Source organism: Nesoenas mayeri (assembly GCF_963082525.1).
Source record: "Nesoenas mayeri genome assembly, chromosome: 16".
NCBI classification, from domain to species: Eukaryota; Metazoa; Chordata; class Aves; order Columbiformes; family Columbidae; genus Nesoenas; species Nesoenas mayeri.
Window position 1 is genome coordinate 10375671 of NC_137562.1, and position 17288 is coordinate 10392958.

The 17288-nt window shown below is 55.1% G+C and overlaps 3 protein-coding genes across 3 annotated transcripts; 2 read left to right on the forward strand and 1 right to left on the reverse strand.

The window, feature by feature from the left end:
• Window positions 1-829: 829 nt before the first annotated feature.
• LOC308046691 (uncharacterized protein) lies at window positions 830-3358 on the reverse strand (the record flags this gene model as incomplete). Its single annotated transcript, XM_080354689.1, has 5 exons — window positions 830-958; window positions 1219-1261; window positions 1653-1854; window positions 1972-2322; window positions 3028-3358. The coding sequence occupies 5 exons, from the start codon at window positions 3356-3358 to the stop codon at window positions 830-832; spliced, it is 1056 nt and encodes a 351-aa protein (XP_080210815.1).
• A 514-nt stretch (window positions 3359-3872) lies between these two features.
• On the forward strand, window positions 3873-5823 carry LOC308046851 (tyrosine-protein phosphatase non-receptor type substrate 1-like; the record flags this gene model as incomplete). Its single annotated transcript, XM_080354919.1, has 5 exons — window positions 3873-3939; window positions 4258-4608; window positions 4846-5163; window positions 5275-5625; window positions 5720-5823. The coding sequence occupies 5 exons, from the start codon at window positions 3873-3875 to the stop codon at window positions 5821-5823; spliced, it is 1191 nt and encodes a 396-aa protein (XP_080211045.1).
• A 764-nt stretch (window positions 5824-6587) lies between these two features.
• On the forward strand, window positions 6588-15385 carry NSFL1C (NSFL1 cofactor). Its single transcript, XM_080354491.1, has 9 exons — window positions 6588-6713; window positions 7477-7574; window positions 8494-8568; window positions 10334-10499; window positions 10854-10946; window positions 11579-11688; window positions 12143-12280; window positions 12560-12724; window positions 13773-15385. Exons 1-9 carry the CDS (start codon window positions 6612-6614, stop codon window positions 13933-13935), a joined length of 1110 nt encoding a protein of 369 aa, XP_080210617.1. The 5' UTR covers window positions 6588-6611; the 3' UTR covers window positions 13936-15385.
• Window positions 15386-17288: the final 1903 nt, after the last annotated feature.

A 17288-nucleotide genomic window follows, 5' to 3' on the forward strand; every position in this document is an offset into this window, starting at 1 on the left:
GGACTGGCTGGGGATGGAGCAGGAGATGGGCACAGCTCAGGGGAGAAGGGGTGTAGGGGCTGGCAGGCTGATGCCAGCTGCCCTGATTTTACCACAGCACCAGCAGCCCCATCCCCAAATACCAGCTCCTCCAGGAGGGCAGGGAAAGTCAGACAAGAGCTTTTCCTCGGCCCATGAGCCACAGCAAAGTAGCCCCAAAGGCTGTTCCCAGGAGCTGCCCTGTGTGTGATTAGATGATGCAGGTTTGGGGGGAGCTGGGCAGCCGCCCTGCCCGGGGGGCTCAGCACGACCCTGCAGCAGCACAGGGTGTGTGGGCACAGAGCTGTGGAGGGGACACATCCCCCCAGACCCCATGGGACCAGCACTACGGCTCTTGCTCTGAACACAGTGGGACTGGACAGCACGGTTGTTTGCTGCCTTTAATGAGGATGAGCTTGGTGCAGCAACAAGAAAGCATAAATCATGGAGCTGCTGAGCTGGGAAGGTGCTGCTGGTGGCCAGTGCCGGTGGGACAGGTGTGCCTGAAGCCCTCCTGGAGCCATCAGCACTGCATGGCTTGCACAAAGCAGAGGTGCTGAGCCCCATGGCCTGATCCTGTGCTCAAGATGGTCACTGTGTCCTGGGAGAGCTGCTACTGAGCCCCGGAGCAGCAGGTCCAGCCCTGAGCCTCACCCTGCCCAGCACTGCCACCAAGACAGGAATTAATCAGAGGATCCTTGCCGAGTTGTGCCACATGAACAGATTCACTTCTTTATTGCACTCTGTAGAAACGTCCCTGCTTCCTCCCTGAAAATGGGCTCTTTGGCCTCCCGGGCTGCGATGCCACACATCACTTGGCATCTACCCTGATGCTGGCGTACTCGGAGCAGGCTGTGCCGGGGCTCCTGCCGCGCCGCGGGGCCGCAGGCAGGGGCTGCAGATCAGCGTAGTGGATTTCGTTGTCCTCCTTGCTGCTTTGCTGCAGAAGTGCACACAAATAGTGAATATTGTCACTAGAAACATCTTGCAAAAACATAACCCAAATGGCAGGTTCAAGGTGGGACGGCGGTGCCACAGATGCGTGAGTGGCCCCACACCACGACACGGAGCATGCCAGCACCAAGCGCAGGCAGCCACTGCTCACCCAAGGCCCACCACAGACCCTGAGCCATGCGGAGTCCCTGCGAGCTGGGGCATCGCAGTAGGATGCTCTTCCCCACATTCACAGCTTATACTTACCTTGCTGGGCAGACCTGAGGCCTCTGCATCCAGGACTTCGCTGCTGGGGGGAGGAAGGATGGTCATTAGTGCTAAAGGAACCCGGGTGCCCTTCCCACCCAGCACAGACCTCCTCAGTTCTCCTCCCAAATTTTAGCTGGGGTCTGTGACACATGGCCATGCATAACACCCACACTGAAGGCAGAGGGACAAGGTGATTTCTGTGCACCTGGGCTGGGCTCAGACACCACGGTGAGGGACTGCAGGGAGCCCTCCATGCTGGGCACTGCCCAGGCACACTCCTGTATACACATAGAACAGCGATGCACCTGTGAGCAAAGGGCATTTTCTGGGGAAAAACACAGCTCCAGATGGAGGGGAGACCAGGATAAAGCAGGTTGACAACATGGTTCATTCATCTCATGGTGCAGAAGGAAGAGGCAGTGGGTACAAACCTGAGGGTGCTGGGGGGGGTCCCTGCACAGCACCGCAGCGTTGGGGGTGAGAAGCTGCCCACGGCCACCGGCTTGTCCAGGCACCGTCTCTCTGTCTCGCCTCTGCGCTTCCTCCTGTACACGAAAAAGGCGACAAAGAGGCCGAGGAGGAGGAAGCAGAGGACGACAGCTGCAGCCACCGTGCCGGGAATGAGTGATGTCTCTGTGGAGACAGAGCGGGGAGAGGGCGATGGGCATGCGGCAGCACAGACTCCACTGTGGGCAAGGCAGGGCTGTGAGATGGATCCTCAGGAGCTGCGTCCTGCGAGGCTGCACTCACCATACAGGGACACCTCTGTGCCACCTCCATGTTGAAACACCTCATCACCACGCAGCGATTTAGTGAACTTCACGCAGTAATAGGTGCCGGAGTCCTCGGGCTGAACATCCCTGATGCGGATGGTGAAGTCTGTGTTGGACCCATCCACTGCCCTTGTCACACGGGGGAAGGAGCCCGTCTGGTCATAAACGGTCACGTTGCCGCTGCCCAAGCCCTTCAGCCACTTCACGGGGCCAGGGGGACTGCCTTCAGATACGGTGCAGGTCAGGGTGACTGTCCCCCCGGCTGCCACCGACACCTTGTCCTGGGGCTGTCGCAGCTGGAAGCCTGGATCCACCTGGGCACCCACACCTGGGCATAGTGACAGGAGGGTAGGGGCTGAGGTATGGAGCGAGGTGAGCGCTTGCTCCACTCATCCCAAGCGGCACAGGCAGAGCGGCCCCAGTTTGCTCCCAGTTTGCAGCTGAGAAATATCCTTGAATATGGCAGAGACCAATCACAGGCACTAAGTGTGGGAGACCTGATTAAAAATGAACAAGGGGCAAATTCGCATCCCAGGCCACATCCTTAACACGAGGCGATGTGGGCGCTTGGATTCCGGGTAGGTACAGGGCAGCCAAGGGGAATTCCTGGCAGGAAAAACTCCCAAGTGCTGTTAAACATTAACGCTCTGCCAGCTCTGTACAACGGGAGCCAAAATCACTGGGCCTCTGCGAGGAAGCGGGTTCAGAGCCTGGGGCTGTGCTCAGCGGCCAGGAGCGGGCTCTGAGTGGGGATGTGCACCCCGGAGCCGAGCAGAGCCCCCAAACCCTCCTGCCCAAAGCCCCCGGCTACCTCCGGTACCAACCCGGCAGGGATCGGCTCCGCACACGCGGGGCTCAGTTCTGCACACCCGGGGCTCGGTAGTGTATATCCCGCCCGCTTTGCCCCCGGCATCCCCGCGCAGCCCAAAAAGGGGAAAGCCCCCCCCCCCCCCCTTCCCGGTGTCTCTTTTTGTCGGCCCGACCCGCTAGCGATCCGTGGCGGCGGGCGGGCCTCCCCCGCGCCGTGACCCACTCCCGGGCAGCAGCGGCCGGCGGGGCAGGGACGCGGGGGGCTGGCGGGGGCTGGCCGGGGAGCTGCAGCCGCCGTCCCGCTCCGTACTCACCGCAGAGCCGCAGCGGGACGAGGCTGAGCGGCCCGAGCAGGAGCGGAGCCGCCGCAGCGACCGGGCGAGCCATGGGCACTGCCCCAGCTGGGGCTGCGGCGGCGGGACGGGGGAAGGAGAAGCTGCGCAGGAAACGGTAGGCGAGCGGCCGGGAACGCCTTCGGTGCCTGCCCCGGGGCGGGCGGGGGCAGCGGCGGAGCCGCCCGGGAGCTCCGCGGGACTCAGCCCCGACGGGACCATCGCATCCCCCCGAGCGCGGGGGCAGCGCTGGGCACGGAGCAGGAGCGCGGCTCGGACCCCCCTGCTCCGGGAGCCGCAGCGGTGGCTGCGGGGGGCTCAGAGGAAGCCCCGGCCGAGCTCTGGGCCATTGGAGACACCCGCCCGTGTCATGACCCTGCTGGCAATGCTGGATGTCCCCGCGACACCCTGGGGTGCAGAGCCGTGGGCTGGTCACGCATGGAAGAGCAGGCCAGATCGAGACCTCTGCCTCTGGCTGCCCGGTGCTGGTGGCTGTGGCTGTGGCACACATCTGTGGGGAGAGTGAGAGTGACATCCCTGGCGAGAACCAGCCTCATGACGTGTAAACACCATGGGAACCAGTGGGACTTCTGCAAGGGGTCTGTAGCTGGTGATGAACCACTTCCTTCCCCTTTGCCAGGCGATAGCCCAGCACTAGTTGAGCTTAGCTGAGCTGAGCTGAGCCAAGCTGAGGTGAGCCAAGCCGAGCCGTTGGGAAGGGGCTGTGGGACTCATGATGGCTCCAGTGACACAGGCACTGCCGCTTGCCTGCCTGATGCTGCTCTTGCTCCGGCGAGCCCCGGGTAAGTGGGGACCCAAACAGCCCCACGTCGCTGGCAGGGCCACCCTTCCCTGTGCCCACAGGGGTCTGGGGCTCTTCTCTCACTGCCTCCCAGATTGCTTTTATCCCCAGCAAAGACTTTTATTTACTCCAGCACGTCCCAGGGGCCCCGGTCCCTCCCCATCCTGCAGTCCCCAGCAGTGCCAGCTGCTCCACGGGATGAGGAATGGGGATATCTCTCTGTCCCCTGCTTTGGGCTCAGGGCTGGGGGTCTGGCAATGCCCTGTGCTGTGCTGCAGCTCCAGGGATCAGCCCCAAACCCTCCTGTCACTATGCCCAGGTGTGGGTGCCCAGGTGGATCCAGGCTTCCAGCTGCGACAGCCCCAGGACAAGGTGTCGGTGGCAGCCGGGGAGACGCTCACCCTGACCTGCACCATATCTGAAGGCAGTCCCCCTGGCCCCGTGAAGTGGCTGAAGGGCTTGGGCAGCGGGAACGTGACCGTTTATGACCAGACGGGCTCCCTCCCCCGTGTGACAAGGGCAGTGGATGTGTCCAACACAGACTTCACCATCCACATCAGGGATGTTCAGCCCGAGGACTCCGGCACCTATTACTGCGTGAAGTTCACTAAATCGCTGCGTGGTGATGAGGTCCGTCAGCGTGGAAATGGCACAGAGGTGTCCGTGCAGGGTGAGTGGGGCTCCCAGAGCTCCTGGGGGATCCAGCCCTGCTGGGCATAGCCCCCCAGCCCATCCCAGCCCAGGCGACTCTGCTCAGAGTGAGCGGGGACGGGGAAGGGGCTCTGGGGCCATCACCAGGAGAGGGTCCCCTGGGCACATCTGTGTCCCCATGGGAACCCCTCTCCCTGCAGCCCTGGGGCCGGGGGGTGGCAGATCCCTCTCTACAGCCCCACGCTTCTCCCTGCAGCCAAACCCAGCGCCCCAGTTGTGTCCGGGCCCGACCGCAGAGCGGGGCCGGGGCAGTCGCTGCCTTTCACCTGCACGTCCGGAGGGTTCTTCCCCAGAGACATCAACGTGACATGGCTCAAGGACAAGGCCCCCCTGACCAAATCTCAGACACCCCAGATCACCCCCGGGCAGATGAAATTCTCCTTCAACATGTCCAGCACCGTGACGGTGACGCTGAAGGAGGGCGACATCCGCTCGCAGCTCATCTGCAGAGTGCAGCACCCCACACTGCAGGACCCATTGGACGGGACCTACCCGCTCAGCAGAGCCCTGCGAGGTGAGGGCTGGGGGCACCGGCCCCCGGGGTGTCCAGTCCCGGGGGGCGTGGGGCACCCCATGGGCAGCAGGGTGGGGGGACCCTGTTAGCTGGTGCTGCTTCTCTTCCCAGTGTCCCCCAGAGTCCAGGTGTTCATGAACCCATCAAGCCCTGTTAAGGTGAACCAGATTGTGAACTTCACCTGCCATGTGAAGAAGTTTTACCCAAAAGACGTGACCATCACCTGGCTGGAGAACGGGACGGAGCTGAAGGTGCAGAACATCTTCTGGGTGGTGGAGACTCCCCAGGGCTTGTTCGAGCTGAGGAGCCTGTTGGAGGTCCAGGTGACGGAGGAGAAGAACGGGTCTGTGTTCACCTGCCATGTGGTGCACGATGCCCAGGACCCCATCACCAGTATGGCCACCCTGCAGATTGTCCCACTGTCCAAGGAGGGACAGGGGGACTGGTGCCAAACAGCTAACGGTGTGTGAGAGTTGCTGGGTCCCTGCCGTGGCAGGGGGATGTGGGATCCCTGTCCTCAAGCGCCGGCCACTAACCTCCCCTGTCCCCACTGCAGGTGTGAACCTTCTGGCCAGCCCCGTCCTGTGGCTTGGCATCCTGCTGGAGAAGGGGCTCCTCGGCGGCCTCCTCATCTTCCTCTTCAAGCGCGGGAGGGCATGAGAGAGAAACGCTGGGGCTGCCGCCCCGTTCTGCTCCTTGTCCGCCTGAACCTTTGTCATGTGTACCTGGAAATAAACGGGCCGGGATGCACAGGCTGCCATGGGATGCTCTGCGCCGCCGGTCCCCGCTGCCCGGCCCTGCCCGCAGCCCGCGCCGAGGCTGCGCACACCGGGGCTGCTCTCTGCACACCCGGTGCTCCGCTCTGCACACCGGGAGCTCGGTGTTGCACACCCGGTGCCTGGTTCTCACACCCGGTGCCCCGCTCTGCACACCGGGAGCTCGGTGCTGCACACCCGGTGCCTGGTTCTCACACCCGGTGCCCCGCTCTGCACACCGGGAGCTCGGTGTTGCACACCCGGTGCCTGGTTCTCACACCCGGTGCCCCGCTCTGCACACCGGGAGCTCGGTGTTGCACACCCGGTGCCTGGTTCTCACACCCGGTGCTCCGCTCTGCACACCGGGAGCTCGGTGTTGCACACCCGGTGCCTGGTTCTCACACGCGGGGCTGGTCTCTGCACACCCGGAGCTCGGTGCTGCACACCCGGGGCTGGTGTCCGCACACCCTGTCCCCGGTTCCGCACAACCGGTGCCCGATTCCCCGCACCCGGTGCTCGGTTCCCCGCACCCGGTGCTCGGTTCCGCGCAGCGCCTGACACCGCCGGGCCGCCAGGGGTCGCTGTGCGCTGCGCCCGGCGGTGTTTCCGCCCGGGGTGGGTTGGGCGGCGCACGCGGGGTGGGGCGGGGCGGGCGCGGCGCCCGGCGGGTTTACGGCGCTGCACCGCGGCAAGATGGCGGACAGGGAGGAGGCGCTGAGGGAGTTCGTGGCCGTGACCGGCGTCGAGGAGGAGCGAGCGCGGTTCTTCCTGGAGTCCGCCGGCTGGGACCTCCAGGTAGCGCCACCGCCTCTCCGCTCCCTTCCGCTCTCCTGGGGCCCGGCCCGCTGAGGGGACTCGACGGGGTCGCGGGCCTGGAAGCCGCGGCGGCGGGGGAGGAGGAGGCGCCGGACGGGAGCTCGGGCGTCGCCGAGCTGCGGGGAGCGGGCTCAGCTGGGGCCGCGGCTGCGAGGGCTGCTTGGGGTCGCGGCCCGTCTCGGTTCTATCGTTAATTTGGACGTGGCTCGTTTCCAATCAGGGCCGAGGAACCGGCGGGTTCGGGGATTTTCTGGGTTTCTGTCGGTTTTCCGTGGGCCTTCACGAAGTTGTTAGTGCTGCGGTGTTTGTGCCGCCATCAGTTAAACCTCGGCACCCCGAGAACGGGGGCGATCGGCGCTCACGCCGACCTGTGCCGTCTCCTTCAAACAATCTGCCCGTGGTTAATTAACTCCCAGTCCACTCATGTCTGTTGCAAAAACAGCTGATTCAGAACAGTAATTTTAGCATAACCCCTATAGAAATGGTGCAGAATAAAAGCTTACAGTTGCGTGTACCTGCCCTGGTGAGTGTCCTGCCATAACAAAGCCAAACATTGGGAATTGGTAAAGCCTCGTCTTTGCTGTGACCTCCAAAGAGGAAATGACACAAAATGGCTCTAGTGTTGGTGTACCTTAAGAGCTCCAGCGTGACAGAAGCTTCATTTGTGTTTGTGGCCTTTTTTTGCCTTTATTCTGGAATATTTGCTCTTTTCCTGAGAAGCTCCTGTGGTTTTCCTTTGCAGATCGCACTTGCTAGTTTCTATGAGGACGGGGGTGACGAGGACATTCTGACTCTTCCCCAGCCCACACCAAGTTCTGTATCCAGAAGCTCCACATCCAGGTGAGGAGGGAACTTCGCCTCAAGCTGGTCTGTTTATCAGTGGCTAGTAAACATGACAGTGGAAGCCATTTGTGTGAAAACGCAGGCTCTGTCTGAAGCATTGCTGGATATTAATTTTCAAGAGAAATAACTCTGCGTTAGGTCTGCTTTACCTTGAGTGGCTCTCTAGAAATAGTGGAAACCTCAGCATTTATAACCCATGAGCGTAGATGTTATTGCACAACTAATCCAAAGATCAGTTAAGGCAGCTTGCCTCATGACTCAGGAAAAACTTGATTTGTTTTTTGAGCTTAGAAGACAATCAATTGGTGGTGCTTTCATTTGAGCAGATTGTATCTCCATGGGAAAAATTTTTGATTTTCTGTGACACCTGATCTGAACAAGTTGAGCGCTTTACAAAAATAAGTTCATTTTGCATTACCAGATCCCTGTGCAGTAGGGAAATACCACCCAGGTTTAAAGAGAAGGAGTTACTGGCTGTATCTTGAAGGAAAAGCTCTCAGTTCAGACGTTGGTCTGTACTGGAGGGGAACCCTGTTCCAGTTTGGATCACAGGCAGAAAAAAACAGTGGGGAGGGATGTGAGGCTGGAGGAGAATGCTGTGCAGGTTTGAGTGTGTCAGCTCTGTGAAACGGAACAAAATCCAGACATGAGCAGGGTTGGTGACTGACCAGCTGTGCTGTGCTGCAGCCACTGCCAGAGCCGCTGACCGCTCCTGTTTGCTGTGGGTGTAGCCAGCAGAGAGATGCAAGAGCTCAGGTCATCCCGGTCAAACCAGCACTGACCCGTCATTTCATAGAGTGATGAATCAGAACTGAAAAGTAGAACAGAGTCAACCGAGCTGCTGCGTGCAGGAGCTTTTGTATTCGTGGTTGGAACGTGTCGCAGGGCTGACGTGCTACTCTGGTTGATTTTGCAGTGACCACAGAGTAACATCGTTTCGAGACCTTGTTCATGCGCAGGAGGAGGATGATGAAGAGGAGGAGGGACAGCGGTGAGTTTTTAGTTAAAGACTTAAAACCTCCTTGTGCATCCCTGCCCTTTTGTGATGCCTTACCACTTGTGCAGAGGTTGGTGTTCTTTAAAGAAGGTTTAAGTTGATACAAAATTGCTGTAGTGAAAAACCTCAGGTGGCACAGAAAGGTTGGTCAGTGTGAAGTCTGTGTACACACAGGTGCTCAGCGGGGCTGCGTAACACCAGTTTGCATCACCGAACCGTGCGATTGAGAGAAAGCCTGAGATAGGCTGTGGAAGTTGTAGGTCAGGAACAGAAAAAATAGCTCAGATCATCACTTGTGTCCATAGAGAACAGTGTGGGAATAATGCAGGGATTGTTTTTATCTCTGCTTGAGGTTTTGGTTGTGGTTTTGTTTGGGTTTGTGGGGTTTTTTTTGGTTGGGGTTTTTTTAGGTGATGCTTAAGGGTAATGTAGTGGAGTGTGGAGGTGGAAGGAGGAATTTAGGTTCCCTTTCCAAGGGGATCATGGCATAGTAGTGGGAAAGCTGTCTGTGGTGTCAGCTGCAAGTAGTTAAATACCCTCGAGGTTAAGGGCAAGGGAAATGGGGTGGAACTGAGGGATGCCGAGGTGGCTCAGCCGAGCTGGGCTGCACGCTCTCCTGCAGCCAGACCCAAGCTTGCTCTGTGTGTTATGACCCAGCTGGAAGCTGATGAACCCAATCTTCCAGATGTGCTTAATTGCACTTCACTGACTGCCTTCATTGCTTCCAGTTCAGATCCGTCCCATGCGTGGTGATCTCTGTGCCTTGACCATGTGCCTTCCCTCAAAATACTGGTTGGGTGTTGCCCACCTTCCACCTGACAGGTCATAGACTTGCTGGAAGCCTTGTTGAGCTTGGTATTATAGCTGGTACTAGCACATGAAACTGAGCCTTAGTATGGGTTGTTTCTCTTACTATGGATGAGAGGATTATTATCATGTTATTTAGGTAATTTTGCAGTAACTGGCATAAAACCAAAGCTTCTGCAGTACAGGAACTTGTAGGTGGCTACAGCAGGAGATAATATTGGTAGCAGCTGAGCACAAACACAGGTGTCTCTTCCAGTAGTAGCAAATATTTGTAGATCCAAGCTGTTCCATTAAACTGTACAAAAATGAACTGAATCCTGATGTAAAGCTAACGTATCCTATCGTGTGTGCACTAGTTTTGGCAGGACAGAGTTAATTTTCTCCACAGGAGCTGGTGTGCTGGAAACAGGGTTGATAACCCAGGGATGTTTTTGTTATCACTGAGTGGTGCTTGCGCAGCGTCAAGGCCTTTTCTGCTCCCCACCCTGCCAGTGAGCGGGCTGGGGGTGCACAAGGACTTTGGGGTGATATGAACATGACAGCTGACCCCACTGACCAAGGGATATTCCACACCATGTGGCAATAAAATTTGGGGGTAAGGTTGTCAGGGGGGCTGCTGCTTGGGGACTGGCTGGGCATCCATTGGTTGGTGCTGACCAGTTGTTTTCATTTGCATCACTTGTCTTGCCTGGGTTTTATTTCTCCCTCTGTCTTATTTTCCTTTTTGTTACAATTTATTATTATTATTTTTTCAATTATTAAGCTGTTTCTATCTCAACCCACAAGTTTTCTCACTTTTACTTTCCAATTCTCTTCCCCCCGTCCTGCTGGAGGGGAGTGAGCGAGTGGCTGCGTGGTGCTTGGCTGCTGGCTGTGGTTAAACCACGACAACACGTGTCTCCTGGAGAAGCTGCGGTCCAGCCTCACGCAGGAGCCGTGTGCTTTCTGTCAGGTTTTACGCCGGCGGCTCAGAGAGGAGCGGACAGCAGATTGTTGGTCCTCCGAGGAAGAAGAGTCCCAACGAGCTGGTGGAAGATCTGTTCAAAGGAGCGAAGGAGCACGGGGCAGTGGCGGTTGACCGGACAGCCAAGAGCAGCGGCGAGAGCAGCAAACCTAAAGTGAGGAGCGCGAGTTCTCCTTCCTTCTGTTCCCTGTGTCAGTCATCACCCGTGTGTGGCTCCCACCATGACAGTGATTTGGTGCTGTGGAGTCCAGAATTCTCTTAAAAGAACAGCTCAGTCTGGGCTCCTCTCTCAGTGCAGCTCCAAGTCCTGTGTCACAGCGGCAAGAAAAGCTGCTCTCTTGTGCCGTATTTATTAACTTGTTCAAGCTGGTGACTGTGCCTGCAGGACAGCACATGTTGCCAGTGCCATGAAGCCCCCATGCTCACCCGTAACGGTGTTGGGGAGGGGGCAGCAAGCTGGCCGGGGTCTGTGTCACTGTGTAATATCTGCCTGCCCTCTGTCCTGCAGCCTTTCGCAGGGGGAGGGTATCGCCTCGGGGCCACTCCGGAGGAGGAGTCCGCTTACGTGGCAGGAGAGAGGAGATCCAACTCTGCCCAGGACGTGAGTATCTGTTCCATTTTGGAGATGTCACCTGAGGGATTTATCTGCTAGAGCTATGCAGCTTGTGAGCCCACAGAGTTCTAAAGCTTGATAGAAATTTGAGAGGACAGAAGTGTGGTAAATCCTGCTTCTCTCGAGGTTTCTGATTAGAGAAGGGTAGATGTGTTGGTCTTGGATAAGGAGCTTTCTTTGTTAAGAATCTGAGTGTTCCTTAGAAGTGTGGATTGTGAAAAATAGTGTGCAAAGAGCACTGGGTGATTAACTTTTCTTTATCCACTGAGTAGATGTGGAGCTCACAGCATTGCTGCAAGTTTTTCTTGTGCTTCCTTTGTCAGCAAATAGCCATCTAGGCCTTGGTCAGAGCTTAGTTTGGGCTCCTCGCCCAGCACATACTTGGCTTTTGAACCATATTTATCACAAAGGGGTCTGTGGTGCCACCTTCTAGGCACTGGTGTATGACCATTACAATAGCCAGTGCTTTAGGTTTTTCTCTCAGCCCAGAGGAACCTGGCTGGAACACTTTGTGCAGCTCAAAATTCCTCTTCCAGTCAGGAACTTTTCACTTTGTGTCCAGTTATTGTTCTTACCAAGCTGCTTCAGTGAGGCTGATTGTTTTTGGGGGGCTGCTGCAGGTCCATGTTGTGCTGAAGCTCTGGAAGAGTGGATTCAGTCTGGACAGTGGAGAACTGAGGAGCTACCAGGATCCATCCAACGCCCAGTTTCTTGATGATATCCGCAGAGGGTACGTAGCGAGAGGGGTGAGAACAAACAGCTGTTTTCTGAAACAAGCATTTGTGGAACTCAGGATGTTGAATCAGTGGCACATTTCAGCTGAGATTTCTTAAAAGAGCTGGATTCTTAGTATGGAAACCATGGGAGGGCAGACTTGAACATTTACTGCAGATAAGTGGGAAGTGGCTTTAGTTTGTAGGAGGCCTTGGGAGTTCAAAATGTGAACAAACAGACATTTATATTTGGGCTGAGAATTTCTCATGCATCACATCACTCCAGGTAAAGGCCAGGGAAAAGTAACCTTTAATTTGTGCCTGTTAGTGGGGGAGGGTACATCTGCCCTCTTAATTAAGACAGAGCTCGCTGTGATTCCTGGAGTTCCAGACGTCTGCGGTTGGCACTTTTTCTCCGCAGTTTCCTGGCCTGTTTCCCGAGGCAGCTGCCTGAGGCCGCTCTCTTTGCAGGGAAGTCCCGGCAGAGCTGCGCAGGTTGGCACGGGGCGGGCAAGTGAACCTGGACATGGAGGATCACCGTGACGAGGAGTATGTGAAACCCAAAAGTGTCTTTAAAGCTTTCACTGGAGAAGGACAGAAGCTGGGCAGGTGAGGAGACAGCAGTTCTGGTTTGCTGCCTGTATGAGGTGAAAGTCACCCCAGGGTTTTGCTGGGTTGATCATTTTGATTCATTGTTCTGAAGAACAGGCACTCTGTGCCTGTGGTGCAGGATCCGTTCCTCCAAGAGAGGAAATGAGGCTGTGAGCTGGCTCAGCCTGTCCACGGCAGGACATCCTGAGTTTGGAACCACCATGGTGTGTCATGTAGAAGCAGTGTTTCCAAGTTACGCTGCTGTTTTAACAGCTCCTCGTGTCTCCCTGTTCCCAGCACCGTGCCGCAGGTGATGGGCACCAGCTCGCCGGCCCAGCAGGCAGCCAACGAAGCCAAAGCCAGTTCTGCCATTGCCATTGATGAGTCACAGCCTGTTACCAACATCCAAATCCGGCTCGCGGATGGTGGGCGACTGGTCCAGAAGTTCAACCACAATCACAGGTACAAATAAAACTGGAAATAACAGGTTACTAACTGGGAAAGCCTGGATGACACTGCAAACTGTGCACAGATGGAGCAGATGTTAGAATCCTGGCTAGCCTGCTAAAGGGACCTCTGGGGATCCTTCTCTGTAGGTGATGATGAACACAATTGTTGTGGGGTTTTAAGGCAGCTATTAACTGTCGGAAGGGTAGGATTTGCTTTCCAAATAGTGATGGATTATAGCCAGTGATGCTGCGCCTGGGAGCTTCAGTATTATCAGTGGAACTTTCCTTAATGTCACCTATATAAAAAAAACAAAACAAAACAATCTCTTCTAAGGGCTTTAGAAACTGTCAGATAATTAGGAACTTGGCTTGGTTGTTCTGACTCTCCGTTCAGACCTTCCTGCTGGCTGAACGGAGCGCCAAGGGGTGCGCATACAGCAGCGGGTTCCCTTGGATGAGCAAAGCTGGTTTTATATACCCTGTGGTCTTGTCAGACTTCTCCTGAAGTCCTTCTCGCCTCCCTGGTCTCAGAGTGTGGCCATTTGGTTATACTTACCTGTCCAGTTTTTGTAAGAGAATCAAGAGTGATGCAATAAGTTACAAAAACCTTCTTTGGTGATCAGGCGCAGGAAATGGATGCGGTGTCATTGTTGTGGCTGCTCGTGGGAGTTGAGCTCATCCTGGTTATGCCGTGTGTGATGAGCTCAGTCACTCGCAGCAGCCAGTGTCAACCAATTTGTTAATCTCTTCATCTTGAAGGGTTCAGCAGCCTTCAGGTAGCCGCCTGACAACACAAATGTTCCTGTTGGGCGCCTTGAAAGAACATTTAGCTGAAAATCTTTAATCTATAGAGCAGCTTGTGTTATTTCACCAAACAGGAGCTTACAGAGGAGCAGGTTAAATCGGAATTGTCTGGCCATGGCCTCTGCTGTTTGCTGAAGAAAAAGTACAGCAGCTGCAGGGTTGGGTGCTCTGGGAAGGGTGATTTTGGGCTGTTGCCACGTGCTTTCACGAGATGTTCAGTAACAGGATCCTCCCGTGTGTCTGATCCCTTTGGACAGGGTCCGCGACATCCGGCTCTTCATAGTGGACGCCCGGCCAGCCATGGCAGCCACCAGCTTCGTCCTCATGACCACCTTCCCCAACAAAGAGCTCACTGACGAGAACCAGACCCTGAAGGAAGCCAACCTGCTCAACGCCGTCATCGTGCAGCGGTTGACATAGAGGAACACGCCTCCGGCCATCTGCAGCGCATACCTGTCGTCTGGTCCTGTGCGTACGCCCGCGCCGCACAGGCTCGCATCTCCTCCTAGCTCTGGGTTCTTAGGTCTTGGTTGGACTTTTTTTCTCTTTAGTTGCATTTCCCTTTTTTTTTTTTTTTTTTTTTTGTGAGGATGATCAGTGGACTTTAAAATAAATAAATGAAACGAATCCGTTTTGAAAGGAGCTGCAGCCTATTGTGCCACAAATTCTCCCAGGAGATTTGAGTTACTTTTGTGGATTGTGTTACTGTGCTTGTAGAGGGAAGGTAAAAGGGGGAAGGGAGCTCCCGCGGAGCAGTTTCCATCCAGCCAACTGACTGCTCATCTCAGTCTCTTCACTCTTCCCTCTCCTCCAGGGACTGCTGCAGAGTACTCCCTTTATTTTCACACATTAAATATAAAATATATGAGAACGGGTGATCTGATGGTCAGGACAATGGTTACACCACTGTAAAAGTGTTGTGGTGGAAGTCTGTGTGAAACAGCTCTTGCTCAGTGTGGGGAAAACACCGATGTGTGTGCAGGTACAAGGTTTAATGCTCTTCCTGGGCTTTTCTGGAAAGTTCTGACTGTCCTTCCCTCAGCAGGACTCGGGGTGTTCACTGCTCTGCCTGCAGTTTTAATTTGCTGTATTGCATTTCTCTGAGAAACCCAACTCGCTGCTGACTTCTTTCCAGGAAGGCACAGAGCTGAATCAGCTTCAAGTGACTGAAAGTAAAAGGCAAACAGAGTTTATCTTACTGGAAAGCAAGTTTTATTTTAAGAGGTGAATTACTGAGGTGATGGCAACACCTAAGGTGGAACAACTCAAGGCTGTTAGCATCCTTTTGATTTATTTCCTCTGCTCTGCTGAGGACTAACACAGCCAAACACCTGGAGTTCTCCAGCTTTGGTCTGTTCTGTTTGTGTTTTGGGCTCGCGTCTCCATATCTGTCCTTTGAACAGAATCCTGTGGGTGAATTCGTTATCCCTGCGAGGGACAGACAGCGCCGCTGTAGCGGCACCAGTTGCTGTCTGGTGTTGTGCCACGGTGCTCTGCACCGACCTGCGATGGTTCTGCTGCCCCGGCCTTCGGAGCCGAACCGTGAGCCATCGGCTGCCGGGAGCTGCTGCGCTCTGTGTCCCCACTCCGCTCTCTGAGGTCCCAGGTCCCTACCATGGTGCCAGCGCAGGAGCAGCCATGGGGACACACGGGCTGGGGAGGGACGGCAGGTTGGGCAGGTTTGGCACGAGGAACTCGCTTGGCTGCCTGCGCTAATCCAAACCCAGACCTTGGCAAGGGCATTCGGACAGCAGTTCCTCAGCTGAGAGCTGAATTAACTTCCATTTCTCATCACTAAATGGATAAATAATGTACGTAGCAGCAAATTTGTAAATTATTGTGAAAATTAACATTAAAAGCCCGCAAAATAGGAAAACAGTGTTTGACCCTTTCTAATAGCGGCTGCCATCTGGTTTTGTATTTTGGATGATGTACATGTGGGTGTCTCTTCTTACCGCTTTGGGTTGCAACGCTGAGCTGTCTTCAGCTGAATATGATTAAAAATCTCACTGCAGTTTTAAAGGTGATTTTTTTTCTGCCAGGCAAACTGGGGATTTGCCTGCCTGTATCACCACATGTTGGTACTGTGAGCACTTAGTCACCTGTGTGACCCAGTACGGAGAGAATTTGGAACGGGAATTTCCCTCAGAGCTAAAAATAGTCACAGCTGCCTCGTGGGAAGTCACTAATTTGTAATTGTTCATCAGGGGAGTTTTGTATCCTGATCTCCATGTGCGCCACTTTGGGGACCTGGGACAACATGTCCCAGCATGCTGGGCAGGATGCGCTGCTAGAGCCAGAGGGCAAGTTTATCTACAGAGTGTAGAGCGTTTGTCTCCTGCCGTGGTTGGCTGGTGGCATCAGGACCATGGTGGTGACCGGCTGGTGGCTGCGGTGTTTGGCTGGATGAGACAGACACATTGGTGGCCCCAAATTAAATGAGAGTTGACAGCCAAACAGCAACTTATCACCCTGCCGACCCCAACAGTTTTGTTGTGCAGATTCTGCTTAGTGCTGGGAAGTGTCGCATCCAGGTTTCCTCTCAGCTCTGACTGCCAGTGGGACGGAAAAGTGCTAAATTCAGCGGGGTTCTGGGTTTGGAGACATTTCTCCACCAAGAAAAGCGAGTTTTCCCAGAGCCAGAGGGTGGCACTGCTGCAGAGATGCCACTTGTCACCTCGGAGCTCCTGCTAAGGAACTTGCAGCTCCTGCTGTCTGCGGGGACCTGCACCTGCTGTCCCAGCCCCTCGGGGACTCCGCTGCACACTCTGCCTTCTCTGATCTCCGGTTTTGTGGTTTTCTGTGAGCAGTGAACAGCACTTATCTCCTGGCGAGCAGGATCAGCTCTGCCTGCCGCTCTCTGAAGTGCGTCTGAGTGGAGCACCGAGGTGGTGTCAGCAACCATGACAGGTGTATCTGCTCCCAAAGCTGACAAAAGAGCCCGTAAAATGAACTGGAAGCAATGTATGTGGAATCTCCCAAATTAAACTGTCTCCTCCTGGGAGCTGGTGGAACATTTGACTATAAAATAAGCTGTAAAGCAAAAGTGACAGCCAGGCTAATTAGCAAGGAAGGGATGAAAAACCAGGACAGGAAAAAGTGGAGTGGTAGAAGGAGACGCCTTTGTTTTGTAAAGAAAATCACCTTCCTTGTCAGCTGTGCAGCTCTTTGGTGTTTGCTGCACTGCTGCAGCAAAGTAAATGCTCGTTTCTGATGCTCCTGTAGTTTGTGATGGTTGGTAGCGAGCTTGACTTTCTCTCTAGTAAAATCTCCTTCCTTTATCATTCCATTTCTTTGTTTTAACAGAGTCACAGTCTGAGATGGGGCTTTTCTAAAACTGACAGTTACGCTCACAAAAGTGTGTCTTTTCTCCTCCTTTGCCTGGAGAAGCGTTTCACTTTGAAAATGCTATTTTTTCTCCCATCATTCCCCCCCGGGGACTCTTGCCCGTCTTCCCGCTCCCCCACATGCTAGTACAAGGCACCGCTCCACGTGCCATCGGCAAAATCACTTCATTTTCTGTGTGATAAGATACCGCCCAGTTTTATGGCTGCGCTGGCCCATCAGGGGCTGATGTCCCACTGCATCCAACTGTTTTTCTCCAAGCACTGTATTTTAACTGTTTTTCCTTCCTCAGATGGGTAATCGTAGGATTTCCTTGTATTTCTTTTCCTTTTTAGACACTTCTTGTTTCCTCTTCTTCCTTTCCACGTGTCCTTGTTGCTAAGACCGAGTTCCTGTGTTTTCTGATAGCATTTTGTGCCATTTCCTGG